The sequence below is a fragment of the Bos indicus genome, chromosome 12, assembly GCF_029378745.1.
Source record: "Bos indicus isolate NIAB-ARS_2022 breed Sahiwal x Tharparkar chromosome 12, NIAB-ARS_B.indTharparkar_mat_pri_1.0, whole genome shotgun sequence".
NCBI classification, from domain to species: domain Eukaryota; kingdom Metazoa; phylum Chordata; class Mammalia; order Artiodactyla; family Bovidae; genus Bos; species Bos indicus.
This window is the reverse complement of record NC_091771.1, coordinates 35,744,697-35,759,726: the sequence shown is the minus strand read 5'-3', so window position 1 is coordinate 35,759,726 and position 15,030 is coordinate 35,744,697. Positions and strand designations below refer to the sequence as shown.

At 47.5% G+C, this 15,030-nt stretch overlaps 2 protein-coding genes across 2 annotated transcripts in view; one reads left to right on the top strand and one right to left on the bottom strand.

Annotated features, from left to right (window-relative positions):
- Window positions 1–737, bottom strand: part of CRYL1 (crystallin lambda 1) — a 56,577-nt gene extending 55,840 nt beyond the window's left edge. The window contains exon 1 of the mRNA XM_070800311.1: window positions 580–737. Coding sequence (XP_070656412.1) covers window positions 580–629 — 50 coding nt within the window. The 5' untranslated portion in view covers window positions 630–737. The remainder of the gene's footprint in view (window positions 1–579) is intronic.
- Window positions 628–8,249, top strand: LOC109567052 (uncharacterized). The gene is made up of 2 exons (XM_070799960.1): window positions 628–1,575; window positions 7,924–8,249. The coding sequence occupies exons 1-2, from the start codon at window positions 628–630 to the stop codon at window positions 8,116–8,118; spliced, it is 1,143 nt and encodes a 380-aa protein (XP_070656061.1). The 3' UTR covers window positions 8,119–8,249.
- The last annotated feature ends 6,781 nt before the right edge of the window (window positions 8,250–15,030 follow it).

Sequence of the window (15,030 nt, the reverse complement as noted above, 5' to 3'; positions counted from 1 at the left end):
TAAAAGAGGATGGAGCACCAACCAGAAACCGTGGATGGGACTTGAGAGGCTAACCGACACCCAAGTCCCAGAGAACCCGGATGCCCTGAGGATAGGGCGCCCTCGCCATGCAGGAGGCGTGAATCTGGATCCGGATCGCGCAGTGGGTCCCCACCCCTCCCCGGCCAGGCGGGGTCGCCCAGCGACAGCCTCAGGCCCGAGCACACGAGACCCTCCCGCCGCGCCCGCGCCCGCCTGACCCAGATCGCGGCCCCGCCTCTCCTCTGCGCGCCCATCCCTCGGACGGGAAAGGAGAAAACACACCTGTGCGGATCCGCGGCCCGACAGCCCTGCGTCCGCTCGTAGCGCCCACTGCCACCGTCCCCGCCCGGCCCGCATCACCCAACTCCGCCCGCAACCGCATCGCGCAGCAACCGGGTGCCGCGGGGCCCGAACAGAGCTGCGCCCCGCGCCGTAGCCCGGGCCGGCCCAGTCCTGGGGAGGAGCGCTGGGGTCATCGGAGCCGCGCCGCCAACCCCCCGGGCGATGACGACCGCGCCCACCTGCTACCCTCCCGGGCACGCTGGTTCGAGCCCTCACCTGCCGACCACCGCCACCCCGCCGGGCGCCGAGGACCCTGGGGACGCCATGGGCCGCGCGGTGCCCAAGGAGACAGCTGCGGCGCGCGCCACCCGGGCACTGGCTCCGCCCGCCCCGCGGCCGCGACAGGGCCCCGGGGCCTGGCCCGTGGGTGGGGCGCGGGCGGAGCCTCCACCTCTCCACGCCCCGCGGGCGCGCAGGGCTCCGGGCGGGGCTGCGGGGCCGAAGGGCCTGCGGGGCTGTGGGCGGGGCGGGCGGGGAGCTCAGGACTGGGCGGGGTGGGGGCAGCGGCTGAGACCATCGAGCGTGGGGAGCACTCTCCTCCCTCTCCCCGGAGCGTGCACGGAGGAGGTGCCGGGAGCGTCACGTGGATGGGAGCCCGGTGGGAGAGCTACCCCTTCGGACTGTAGTGACTCACTTTGTTTTGGTCAGTTCCCTACTGAACCCCCAAAGTCCGTGCACAAGGAGGGGAACACCTCCAGACCAGGACAAGGCGCGACCGCTAAAGGAACCCCCAAATTTACCCCTGGAATTCCTTTCCCGTGTGAAGTCTTAGCACCACGTCCGGGCGCACGAGCTCAGGCCCCACTGCTGGGTTCACACTGTCGTTGGTTTCGAGGAAGACCCGCCTTTCTCCACAGAGGAGGCGGAGGCCGGGGAGCCCTGGGACGGCAGACAGGAGGGCTGGGGGGCGGGAGAGGGTGTCTGCCACACTGGAAGGCCTGGACCCCCCTCCCAGAGGCCGAGCTGGTCTATCTTCCAGGAGGAGGAAGTGTCCCCGCGCCGCCCCGGGCTCTTTTCGGAAACAGAGCGGAGGAACTGGCCGCACGTGCCTGTGACCACGCTGTCCGCGCAGCACCAGAGGGGGCAACGCCAGCCATCCAGGTCAAGGCAGCGCTCCAGCGGAAACGCGTGACCCTGACCGGCAGGGCCCTTCCTCTGTCTTCCCCAGCCCAAACGGAAAGAGGAATGTCAGAGCCAGAGCAATTTCACAAGGTATGGGTCAGCATTTGAAAAGGCATTCAACTCACTTAAGAAAAAAGTGAAACAGCAAAGATGTCCTCAAGATAAGGCTTTAAATGTTGAAATAACTATGCGTGGGGGCTTAGTTGCTCAGTCCTGTCCGCCTCTTTGTGACCCTATGGACTGTAGCCCACCAGGCTCCTCTGTCCATGGGATTCTCCATACTGGAATGGAGAATACAGAAGACTAGAGTGGGTTTCCATTTCCTTCTCCAAGGGATCTTCCCCACCCAGGGATCCAACCCATGTCTCCTGCATCGCAGGCAGATTCTTTACCAGCTGAGCCACCAGGGAACCCCTCACATAGCTCTTTGGATTTATAATGAAGTCCCAGCTCCTATGCTGCCTTCACCACAAATTACCTGAAAATTTGTCTTCTTTTAAATAGCCCAAGCCCCACTTCCTCTCTGAAGCTGTGACTACTCGACCGGGTGATGGGTGACTGCCCTTTTCCTAAAGCATCTGAACTTACTGCAAGCACCTTTTGGTCCACTGAGTCATTCATTCACTCAAGTTTCTATCATAAGAGCCACTGTGTTCAGGTCAGCTTAATGTTTAGTCTTCAATTAAATTGTAGACTTAAGGTTAAGAACCATATCTCTTTTTCTCCTTACTAAGCACATACTCTTTTTTCTTTTTAATATGTATTTATTTATTTGGCTGTGTCAGGTCTTAGTTGTGTCATGCGGGATCTTTGTTGCAAGGCACACACTCTCTGGTTGTGGCATGCAGGCTCCGTAGTTAGCCCCCGTCACCACCACCTTCTCCTTGCTTTGCCCCATAATGAACCTTGTCTGCTACAAGCTCCAGCCATGTGGAATTGTTTGGCCTCACTTGCCTTCAGTAATACAGGGAGGGCAGATGGGCCTGGGGGATGGGGGGAGCCCCACTGCTCCTAGGGGGTCCTCCTGCTCCGCAGCCACGGAGCACCCTATCTCCCCAACTTGGGCCACATTGGACTCCAACGTAACAGCCATCTCCTGGCTTCTATTCAATCCGTGACTTTTTCCTAGCTCCTTAGATTCCCCAGAAAGAGTCAAATCAGTTCAGTTCAGTTCAGTCACTCAATCGTGTCCAACTCTTTGTGACCCATGGACTGCAGCATGCCAGGCCTCCCTGTCCATCACCAACTCCCAGAGTTTACTCAAACTCATGTCCATCATGTCGGTGATGCCATCCAACCATCTCACCCTCTGTCATCCCCTTCTCCTCCTGACTTCAATCTTTCTCAGCATCAGGGTCTTTTCCAATGAGTCACCTCTTCACATCAGGTGGCCAAAGTATTGGAGTTTCAGCTTCAACATCAGTCCTTCCAATGAACACCCAGGACTGATCTCCTTTAGGATGGACTGGTTGGATCTCCTTGCAGTCCAAGGGACTCTCAAGAGTCTTCTCCAATACCACAGTTCAAAAGGAGTCAAATACTCTTCCTCTATCTCCCAACTCTCAGTTCTCTGAGTGGTCTCTTTCTGTCCACTTTTCCCTCTGTCCACCCACAGTCCTCGTGGCAGGTAGAAGAGCACAAATGGCTTCTCACCCCCACCCCCACCATCCCTCCTCCGCCTCCTTTGAGTCCAGCTCCCATCCTTTACCCCAAGGTTAGTTAGGGAACCAAAGATCTAAACTCTCCTGACAGCTTACTCTGGAAAAAGTGATCTGTGGTGAGGATTAGGGTTAGTTAGCAATTCACCTTTAAAAATCTGATGTCTTAGAGTACTGACTGTAATTCCCAACGTAACATCTTGCTATGAAGACCACAGTTACAGGTCAGCATCAGAAAGGCTCACAGTCAGCTGTTGGGGCTCCAGAGTTGGCCTGCAAGGGCTTCCGTCTCAGATTCTCCATTCCATACTGTGTGATCTGGACCAGTTCATTCATTCCTCAAAACTTAATTTCGTTTTCTTTTTTGCCACACTGTGTGGCTTGTGGGATATTGCTTCCCTGACCAGGGATTGAACCTGTGCCCTCGGCAGTGAGAACATGGAGTCCTATGTTCAGACCACTGGACCACCAGGGAAGTCCAAAACTTAGTTTCTTCCCCAGTGCCCCAGAATGGGCACGATAAGAGCTCACTCTGAAGGTGGTTACTGTATTCATTGATGTAATGCCTTTTAAAACACGGGCAGTGTCGGCTGACGTGTGTCCACACAGTTCTCCATGGCAGGTCTGCTGTGTACTTTCCCCATGGCCCTTGGAGCCTCCTTGCAGAGCTGGGAAGTCATTCTACCCTCACCCCAACAGAGCGCCCAGGACTCCCAGAGGCTGAGGGAGATACTGAGAATCTTGGATCAGAACTTTTCTTTCCAGTTAAGGTGCCCTGAGTTTTATATTTATCCTAAGATTGAATAGTGTTTCTCAAAAGATTTGAAATTTGAATTTCAACTCTGAATTTATAACCTCAGGAACAGTCTCCAGGAACATCCAAAGGAATTGCAAGATCCTTGCAAAAAAAAGTACCTCAAAATTAAAGATTCCTATTTCCATAAATCACATTTATACCCATGGTCCCATGAGGCCTAGGAAAGCTTAAACTATGCTATATTATCCATACTATATAGCACGTGTAATATATTGAAACTGTTATCTTAACAAGGAGTCGACATTTTAGAAGCTAGAATTTCAAAATATACCCTAGATAATTCTTTTTCCTTTTCTCCACCTATTAAGCTGCATTAGTTCATTTTCACCAATAATAGAGGGCTGACTTTATACAGGACCTTGAGCTATTTCACATCCTGAAAGATGATGCTGTGAAAGTGCTGCACTCAATATGTCAGCAAATTTGGAAAACTCAGCAGTGGCCACAGGACTGGAAAAGGTTAGATTTCATTCCGATCCCAAAGAAAGGCAATGCCAAAGAATGCTCAAACTACTGCACAATTGCACTCATCTCACACACTAGTAAAGTAATGCTCAAAATTCTCCAAGCCAGGCTTCAGCAATACGTGAACCGTGAACTTCCTGATGTTCAAGTTGGTTTTAGAAAAGGCAGAGGAACCAGAGATCAAATTGCCAACATCTGCTGGATCATGGAAAAAGCAAGAGAGTTCCAGAAAAACATCTATTTCTGCTTTATTGACTATGCCAAAGCCTTTGACTGTGTGGATCACAATAAACTGTGGGAAATTCTGAAAGAGATGGGAATACCAGACCACCTGATCTGCCTCTTGAGAAATCTGTATGCAGGTCAGGAAGCAACAGTTAGAACTGGACATGGAACAAAAGACTGGTTCCAAATAGGAAAAGGAGTACGTCAAGGCTGTATATTGTCACCCTGCTTATTTAACTTATATGCAGAGTACATCATGAGAAACGCTGGACTGGAAGAAGCACAAGCTGGAATCAAGATTGCTGGGAGAAATATCAATAACTCAGATATGCAGATGACACCACCCTTATGGCAGAAAGTGAAGAGGAACTCAAAAGCCTCTTGATGAAAGTGAAAGTGGAGAGTGAAAAAGTTGGCTCAAAGCTCAACATTCAGAAAACAAAGATCATGGCATCTGGTCCCATCACTTCATGGGAAATAGATGGGAAAACAGTGGAAATAGTGTCAGACTTTATTTCTGGGGGCTCCAAAATCACTGCAGATGGTGATTGCAGCCATGAAATTAAAAGACGCTTAATCCTTGGAAGGAAAGTTATGTCCAACCTAGATAGCATGTTCAAAAGCAGAGACATTACTTTGCCAACAAAGGTCCGTCTAGTCAAGGCTATTGTTTTTCCTGTGGTCATGTATGGATGTGAGAGTTGGACTGTGAAGAAGGCTGAGCGCCGAAGAATTGATGCTTTTGAACTGTGGTGTTGGAGAAGACTCTTGAGAGTCCCTTGGACTGCAAGGAGATCCAACCAGTCCATCCTAAAGGAGATCAGCCCCAGGATTTCTTTGGAAGGAATGATGCTAAAGCTGAAACTCCAGTACTTTGGCCACCTCATGAGAAGAGGTGACTCATTGGAAAAGACTCTGATGCTGGAAGGGATTGGGGGCAGGAGGAGAAGGGGACGACAGAAGATGAGATGGCTGGATGGCATCACTGACTCGATGGACATGAGTCTGAGTGAACTCCGGGAGTTGGTGATGGACAGGGAGGCCTGGCATGCTGCGATTCCCGGGGTTGCAAAGAGTCGGACACGACTGAGTGGCTGAACTGAACTGAGAGCAAGTAATGAGCTATTTCACACCTTTGTGTAAGTGAGAAAAAGACACTTCCTCCTCAGGATACTATATTCCCATCTGCTTAAAATTGTCATGCTACATTGATTTTTTAGAACAAGATAGTTTATTGCCATCTTCTGGGGAATCATTTTTATTATTATTATATTTCCTGCTTATTTAACTTATATACAGAGTACATCATGAGAAATGCTGGGCTGGATGAAGCACAAGCTGGAATCAAGATTGCCAGGAGAAATAGCAATAACCTCAGATATGCAGATGACACCACCCTATGGCAGAAAGTGAAGAACTAAAGAGCCTCTTGGTGAAAGTAAAAGAGGAGAGTGAAAGAGTTGGCTTAAAGCTCAACATTCAGAAAACTAAGATCATGGCATCCGGTCCCATCACTTAATGGCAAATAGATGGGGAAACAGTGGAAACAGTCGCTGACTTTATTTTTGGGGGCTCCAAAATCACTGCAGATGGTGATTGCAGCCATGAAATTAAAAGATGCTTGCTCCTTGGAAGGAAAGTTATGACCAACCTGCTGTTGCTGCTACTGCTAATTCCCTTCAGTTGTGTCTGACTCTGTGCGACCCCATAGACAGCAGCCCACCAGGCTTCCCCATCCCTGGGATTCTCCAGGCAATAACACTGGAGAGGGTTGCCATTTCCTTCTCCTAGACAGCGTATTAAAAAGCAGAGACATTACTTTGTGAACAAAGGTCTAGTCAAGGCTATGGTTTTCTAGTGGTCATATATGGATGTGAGAGTTGGACTATAAAGAAAGCTGAGCACCAAAGAATTGATGCTTTTGAACTGTGGTGTTGGAGAAGACTGTTGAGAGTCCCTTGGACTGCAAGGAGATCCAACCAGTCCATCCTAAAGGAGATCAGTCCTGGGTGTTCATTGGAAGGACTGATGTTGAAGCTGAAGCTCCAATACTTTGGCCACCTGATGTGAAGAGGTGACTCATTGGAAAAGACCCTGATGCTGGGAAAGATTGAAGTCAGGAGGAGAAGGGGATGACAGATGATGAGATGGTTGGGGCATCACCGTCTCAATGGACATGGGTTTGGGTGGACTCTGGGAGTTGGTGATGGACAGGGAGGCCTGGTGTGCTGTGGTTCATGTGGTCGCAAAGAGTCATACACGACTGAACGACTGAACTGAACTGACTGAACTGATAAGCACCAAATCTGTGATACCCAATATGTGATGTGTTCCCTCCTTGTGCAGTGCCCAGCCTGTATAATCATATGTGACAGAGGCTGTGAGGAGTAAAATATTGTCTAGGGAAATTCATGTGCTTGATAGTAGCTCTGTCCGGAGAGATTGTAACTCCTTGTCAGAAAGGTAGGATTTCATAACCATTATAATCACTATGACTTGTTTCCAAATGATTTCTGAGTTTACCCAGAGAAGATGTCATTCAAGGATTTTATCTTTGTCTGGGCTCAGGATTCTGGGGGTGGCAGGAGGCTCAGAAAACTGAAGATAAGGGGCTCAATCAATTAGGACCCTCACCCTGAGTGACCCTTGACTTTACTGGGGTTTTAGAGAAAGTCCTTTATCTCCATTCCAAAGGCATTACTGGATAGAGACACATTTGCAATAAAAAAGAGAGATTCCTATTGCGTTTTGGCTCAGTTCAACAATTCTATGTACAAGCCACCTCAAAGAGACAAAAGCCTGGGAATTACCTGGTCGTCCAGTGGTTTGGACTCAGAGCTCCCACTGCCCTGTCCTGGTTCAATCTCTGGTCAGGGAATTAAGATCCCACAAGTTGCATGGCTTAAAACACACACACACACACACACACACACACACATACACAAAACCATCTTCCCCCAATCGCTCCCACTTCCCCCTGGAATTAAACAAACTCACCCAAAACATGAACCAAATGAATGTGATGACTAACGATGTTTCTGTAAAGTGATATTTGTTCTTCACACGGAGAATTTTGAAGAGCACGCATCAATGCGACAGTAATTCATTTCTCAACATTCTGTACTGTATTGTTATGGGTATTTAGCAGAATTTACTGACCAGGTCACTGATGATTCTTTAGGCCATGTTCTGGGCTTACAAACATCTGTAGTTTATTCCAGTTGATCCTGGTGGTGCGTGAGGTGAGTTTAATGATCTCTGCATCCTGTACAGGTACAGAGTCTATGGGCAGGTCCTCCTGTGATGATGGAAAAGTTCTGCACATGTGTCTCCAGTACACACCTGCTGAATGCAGCCAGTGAGACTAAGGAACTAAACTTTATATTTGATTTAATGCTGCTGACCCATCCTGCTCCATCTTACAGGAATGCCTTATTTCTCAAGACTCTCCTACATTTGAATGAATGAATGAAAGAATGAACAAACGTTACTATTAAACCCTGAACACAACTGACACAGAGCAATGAAAATATTTATGCTGACAATAGAAAGCACTTAATTTCACTATTTCAGGTCATTAAAAATACCCTTGTACAATATTCTAAAGGAGTTTTCGTTATTTGAGCATACTTGTGTTTGTGTGTGTGTGTGTGTGTGTGTGTGTGTGTGTGTGATTTTGGATAAGAGAATGAGTGTTTATTTTGGATTGGATAAAAAGTTATAGGTTTTTCTCCAGGCCACGTTCCAGCCTTCACTGATCCTACTTTGGAGCTAGAAAGCTAAATTCCCATCTGTTATTATGAAACTGACTTAATTACGGAGTCATGCAAGTAGAAAAAATCGACATGTTCTACTAGGGAATAAGGCTTTTTATAAGCAAGCTGTTATGCAAGCAGAAAGGGAAAGTCAAGGCAAAGGGAATTTACTTTGCACACATGCTGCACAAGCTGCCCTTTCGGAGCGGGGCCTTGGTGAAGCCTGAGCATCTTGGGTGCATGGTGTATGCAGCTCCAGCAAGGGCTTTCTGAAGAGACCCTTACCCTGGCCCACTTTGCTCCAAGCTCAGCCTGGACCACGGGGGCAGTGATCAGAGGCACCTCAGTTTGCCTGTAACTAGTTTCCATCCATAAATGTTGTCTGAACATTTATTATACTCAGTATAACTGGATGTGAATTATTAAATGTGTTTGAACTCAGATAAACAAGCTTTGTGCATTAGATGAAAGAATGTGCATCTCCGAATATTTTATCGAAGCTGTCTGCAATCCTTTGCAAGTAAATATTTTTATCTGAGTATTTTTTTAACTTCCTCTTTTTTCTCTCTGCCCCATTCCCCTGTGTTAATCAACAATCTCCTTTCATTCTGAACACAGATTTGTTACCTTAAATCTAGGGCACTCTACTGATTTAAAAGTGAGAGATTCATGTGAAGAAAAATCTTATTTTTGAATTTAAATATTTATTAATACTAAGGAACTTTTCCTTAACAATAGTTATGTAGTTATTATATACACACACATATACATATATATACACACACATATATATAGTTAGATGTGTGAGTGTGTGTGTAAGTGGCTTCAGTTGTGTCCAACTCTTTGTGACCCTACAGACTGTAGCCCACCAGGCTCCTCTGTCCATGGGATTCCCCAGGCAAGAATGCTGGAATGGGTTGCCATGTTCTCCATCAGGAGATCTTGCCGACCCAGGGATTGAACCCACATTTCTTATGTCTCCTGCATTCTGGCAGGTTCTTTACCACTAGCACCACCTGAGAAGCCCCATAGTTACATAGGTAACTATGTAATGTCATGGTTATTGGCAGTTATTATACTCAGTATAACTGGGTGTGAATTATTAAATGTGTTTGAACTCAGATAAATAAGCTTTGTGCGTTAGATTAAAGAATGTGCACCTCTGAATATTTTATCGAAGCTGTCTGCAATCCTTTACAAGTAAATATTTTTATCTGAGTATTTTTTTAACTTCTAATTTTCTTTTTATACCACTTATTATTATACCACTTCAGTATTCTCACCTTGAGAACCTTGAGAACAGTTTGAAAAGGCAAAAAGATAGGACACTGAAAGAGGAACTCCCCAGGTCGGTAGGTGCCCAATATGCTACTGGAGATCAGTGGACAAATAACTCCAGAAAGAATGAAGGGATGGAGCCAAAGCAAAAACAACACCCAGTTGTGGATGTGACTGGTGATGGAAGCAAGGTCTGATGCTGTAAAGAGCAATATTGCATAGGAACCTGGAATGTTAGGTCCATGAATCAAGGCAAATTGGAAGTGGTCAAACAGGAGATGGCAAGAGTGAACGTCGACATCCTAGGAATCAGCGAACTAAAATGGTCTGGAATGGGTGAATTTAACTCAGATGACCATTATATCTACTACTGTGGGTAGGAATCCCTTAGAAGAATGGGAGTAGCCATCATGGTCAACAAAAGAGTCCGAAATGCAGTACTTGGATGCAATATCAAACACAACAGAATGATCTCGGTTCATTTCCAAGGCAAACCATTCAATAGCACAGTAAAAGGTTGCCATTTCCTTCTCCACCCCACCCCCCTTTGATGAAAATAATCAATAAACAATTTATAATAGGAATAGAAAAGAGTTTTGTTTAAGCCAAGCTGGAAGACTATAACCTAGGAGACACAGATTCAAGAAGCATCTGTGGGCAGGTGATGGTTATAGGTACAACCTGAAGTGTCTCACACTGCCTTGTATATTACCTCTTGATATCAACCAGTTAATGAGCCTGGTTTCTGTGGTGTGAATGGACAGAGGGTAATTCACAGTCCGATGTCCATTTATTTTAGAACAGATTGAAATTATTGGCAGGTTCAAGTTAATTTGTAACTTCCATGTAAGAAATCTTTTGAGCCTAGCACAAACCGTCCACCCAGAATTTAGGGTCTAACAATCCTCCCCAAAGGCCCTGAGGTTGACTTCTCCGGCCTTGGCTGGTGCCAGTTAGAGAAGCAGTGCTTTCCATGTTAAGAAATATGACTCTCACTGATGTGGCTCTGGAGGGAGGCAGCATAGGACATTCAATGCAGAATATGCAAAATTAGGCCTACTCAATCCTTCTCTTACACATTTCAACCCAAAGAGAACCTGTGGTCAAACACCCTGTGGAATATAGGTTAGTAATATGTCTTACAAACAGTAAAAGATTTAAAAGAGTACATGGAACTTCAGTGACTGTATTTTCATGACATTGAGTGGTGACTATCCCCTTAATAAGTATTAAAAAGGATGATAAGCTTTATTGGTCGTGTTGTTAACCTCAGGAAAGACTTGGTCTCAGTTATTTATTTAAAAGATGAGAGAAAAAAATTTCGATTTACATTTTCAGGCTAATTGGCTTCTAGCTTTTATGGTTAAATAAATTGCCACGATAATTTTAAATATTTAACAGGCAATCACTGCATTTCATGGTATTTTTCTGGGCAGAAGAGGTGAAAGGTCTTCACAGTGCCTAATAAATTACTTATTAGATAAACTAAGTGTTGCCAAGCTGGAGTGGGAACCCAGTGGTGATAACACCTGTACTTTATTTAAGTACACCCAGTGGTGTACTTAAATAAACTTTTATGAATAAACAGTAACTATAAAACTGTTATGAGGGACTTCCCTGGTGGTCCAGTGGTTAGGAATCCACCTTACAATGCAAGGGTCACAGGTTTGATCCCTGGGCAGGGAGGATCCCACATGCTGCAAAGCAGCTACGCCCGTGTGCCACAGCTGCTAAAGCCTGCACACCTAGAGCCCGTGCTCTGCAACAAGAGAAGCCACCACGATGAGAAGCCAGCACCCCACAACTAGAGAGTAGCTTCCTCTTGCTTCAGCTAGAGAAATCCCATGCAGCAATGAAGACCCAGAACAGCCAAAAAATAAATAAATATATAAATCTTAAAAAAAAAAAAAGACCTGTTATGAGCTCTGATACTGGTAGATCCACAGGGCCTCACATACACCAGGTGTTATGGACCAAATCCTGTCCCCCAAATTCAAATGTGGAAGCTCCACCCCCAGGATCCCAGAATGGGACAGTATTTGGAGACAGGGCCTTTAAGGAGGGATTAAGGAGGGCCTAAAAGGAGGCCCTGAGTGCAGGACTTAATCCAATCTGACTGGTGTCCTCATTTTTACTTATTTATATTTTGGCCACACAGTGCGGCCTGTGGGATCTTAGTTCCCTAACCAGGGATCAAACCTGTGCCTCCTGCATTGGAAGCGCAGAGTCTTAACCACTGGACCACCGAGGAATTCCTAGCATTTGACTTAAACACAGCCAACTTGTGTTCTCATCTGGGGCTTTGACCCAGGAGGGAGGCAAATAAAGGACAGGATGATTAGAAATGGTCCACAGGGGCTGGAACGAAACCAGGGCCCAGTGGGAAAGCAGGACATGCCAGAGCCCAGAGCACAGCTGTGTGACCACGCATCCACCTGCAAGAAGGCAGGTCTCATGGTACGGAGCCAGCAGGAACCCACAGCAGCAGACTAAGTGGGGTGGCCAATTTGTTCTGCTTTTCCTGGGATTTTCCTAGCTTGACACTTGAAAATCCCACACAGGTCCTGAGCAGACAGTGAGGGCAAGTCACGGCTTTGGCCACTCACTTCTGGGGGATGGTTTTGGCTGGGTCTTACTGCCTGATCTGCTGTTGTTTGTCCAAACCTTGCTCCTTAGCTTCTCCGACAATTCCGAGTCACCTGATACCTTTCCAAAAAATTCCTTTTCTGCTTCAGTTAGCAACAATTGATTTTTCTTGGCCGCAACAAAGAATCCTGAGTCCTGACCCCTGAAGGGCCTTAGACTTTGTTCACAGGTCAAGGCCAGGAGGGACAGAGGGCTCCAGAAGGTTCTGAGCAGAGAGCGATGTGATCAGATTTTCACTGCAGGATGATCATGTGGAGAACAGACGGAGTGACAGCGAGAGAAGATGGGAGTGAAGAGGCAGTGGGGAGAGTCAGGGGTTAAGGAAACTGGGCAGCATGACGCGGCTACCTGGCCTCTGGGTGGGAGGGGACAGACACGAGAATCTGTTCTCTCTGGAGCTTATATTTTAGTAACACAAGTTATGTGACCTTAGCATGTTGTCTGGCGATGTAGGCATGTGCTTAATAAGTAGTAGCTTCATGACAACATTTGAAACGAAAGAGATGATCCTGCACACTCTGGCAAGTAACAGTATTGTGCTTAAAGGGTGACCAAGTTGAAACGAACTTGAATCTGTTTCTGATTTAAAACAAAACAAAGACAATTGAGGGAGCTGGAAATTTACAGTCGGGAGATCTAAAGACATAATGAAAATGGAAACACAGCGACTTGGGGGCTCTGCAGTGTTCAGCAATTAATTCACCAAACACGCCGTGAGCAGCGGCTTGAGCCAGGCACAGATACTCTCAAGAGCGCCTCCCAGCTGATGAGCTTAGCTGGTGTGTGACTGCGGCAGAAAGCACCAGCTCAGGGACAGGAGCTTACTGTTCACTGCCAGCGAGAGCCTCGACTTCATGCCCCCTCAGCCCACTTGCCTCCTGAGTCCCAAGGGGGTAGCCCAGTGCTGCTGCACAGGCAGTGAGTTTGTGTCACAGCTGCTGCTGCTGCTAAGTTGCTTCAGTCGTGTCCGACTCTGTGCAACCCCATAGACGGCAGCCCATCAGGCTCCACTGTCCCTGGGATTCTCCAGGCAAGAACACTGGAGTGGGTTGCCATTTCCTTCTCCAATGCATTAAAGTGAAAAGTGAAAGTGAAGTCATTCAGTCGTGTCCAACTCTTCGAGGTGGGTGGGCCTCGTCCAATCAGTTGAAAGACCTAAGAGGAAAGACTGACATCTCCAGGGAATGTGGGAGTCCTGCTTCCAGCTGCCTTCAGACTCAGCCACAACATCAGTTCTGCCCTGGGCCTCCAGCTGCTCCCATAACCTCAGAGTGGATTCCTTAAAGTCATTTCTCTTCCACTCAGTCTCTATGGAGACTGTATTTTGAAAGAATTTTGTACAGGAAGGGCTTCCCAGGTGGCAGAGTGAAAAAGGACCCGCCTACAATGCAGGGAGATGCAGGTTTGTTCTCTGGGTTGGGACAATCCCCTGGAGAGGTAAATAGCAACCCATCCCAGTATTCTTGCCTGGACAATCCTATGGACAGAGGAGCCCATGAGGTCGGGAAGAGTCGGACATGACTGAGCACACACACACACGCATGCACTGGAAGACAGATCATTTCCTCCCTCCAGTGCAAAAGGCAGGTTGGGCTCTCTGGCACAGTAGAGATAATGTCTGCCTCCAGGGCAAACGCTGAGCCCCGTGCTGGCCTATAGTTCATCACAAGACTGAGGTTTCCTCCGTTTAGGGTCCTTTAGCTGTGGCACACGGAGAAGGCAATGGCACCCACACCCACGTTATGGAGGATAATCTGCTTTATTCAAAGTCTACTGACCTAACTGCCAGGACACCTAAAAAACACCTTCACAGCAACAACTTGACTGGTGTTTGACAAAAAACTGGGTACCATAGTCTAGCTGAAAATTACAGTAACCATCACAATGGTCCAGAACAGAAACAAGACACTCATGGAGAACTGTCTCCCCACATGTACTTGAAGTCTGTTGTTGCTCAGTCGGTCAGTTGTGTCTGACTCTTTGTGACCCCACTGACTGCAGCACACCAGGCTCCTCTGTCCTCCACAATCTCCTGGAGTTGGCTCAAACTCATGTATTGAGACGGTGATGCCATCCAACCATCTCATTCTCCACTGCCCGCTTCTCCTTTTGCCCTCAATCTTTCCCAGCATCAAGATCTTTTCCAATGAGTCGGCTTTTTTCATTAGGTGGCCAAAGTATTGGAGCTTCAGCTTCAGCATCAGTCCTTCCAGTGATTATTCAGGGTTGATTTCCTTTAGGATTGACTGGTTTCATCTCCTTGCAGTCCAATGGACTCTCAAGAGTCTTCTCCAGCACAATTCAAACTTTAAAACTTAAAGTTTAAAAGTCACTAATTACTGGTGTCTTTAGACGCCTCCTTGCCGATTTATTTTAAAATGTAGGAGAAACTTTAATGATGTGAACCAGTTATTAAGTCCACTCCTCATTCTCTTGCTGAGCATCACACTGAGGTGATGGGCATTATGGCCTTGGGCTGACTCAGGCCACCCCCGGGGTGTCCAGGGCAGGAACACACAAGACAGGACCACGAGGTGCGGGAGGCCCCCAAGAGCCTCCCGGGCTCCAGCTGGTTCTGCAAGGAGAACCGCAGGGTGGGGCTGGGGGTGAGTCCAGACAGCCAGCGCGGCCCTGACGCGCTTCCAGGACCCACGGGCTAGTGCCGCAGCCACCGGAGCTTTCCACAGCAACTAGCACCACC

Excerpts from the sequence above, each read along its gene's own strand:
- LOC109567052 (XM_070799960.1), top strand. The coding sequence starts at position 628 with ATGGGCCGCGCGGTGCCCAAGGAGACAGCTGCGGCGCGCGCCACCCGG. Across the intron at positions 1,576-7,923 it reads AGCCAGAGCAATTTCACAAG|GTACAGAGTCTATGGGCAGG; the intron begins GTATGGGTCAGC and ends CATCCTGTACAG.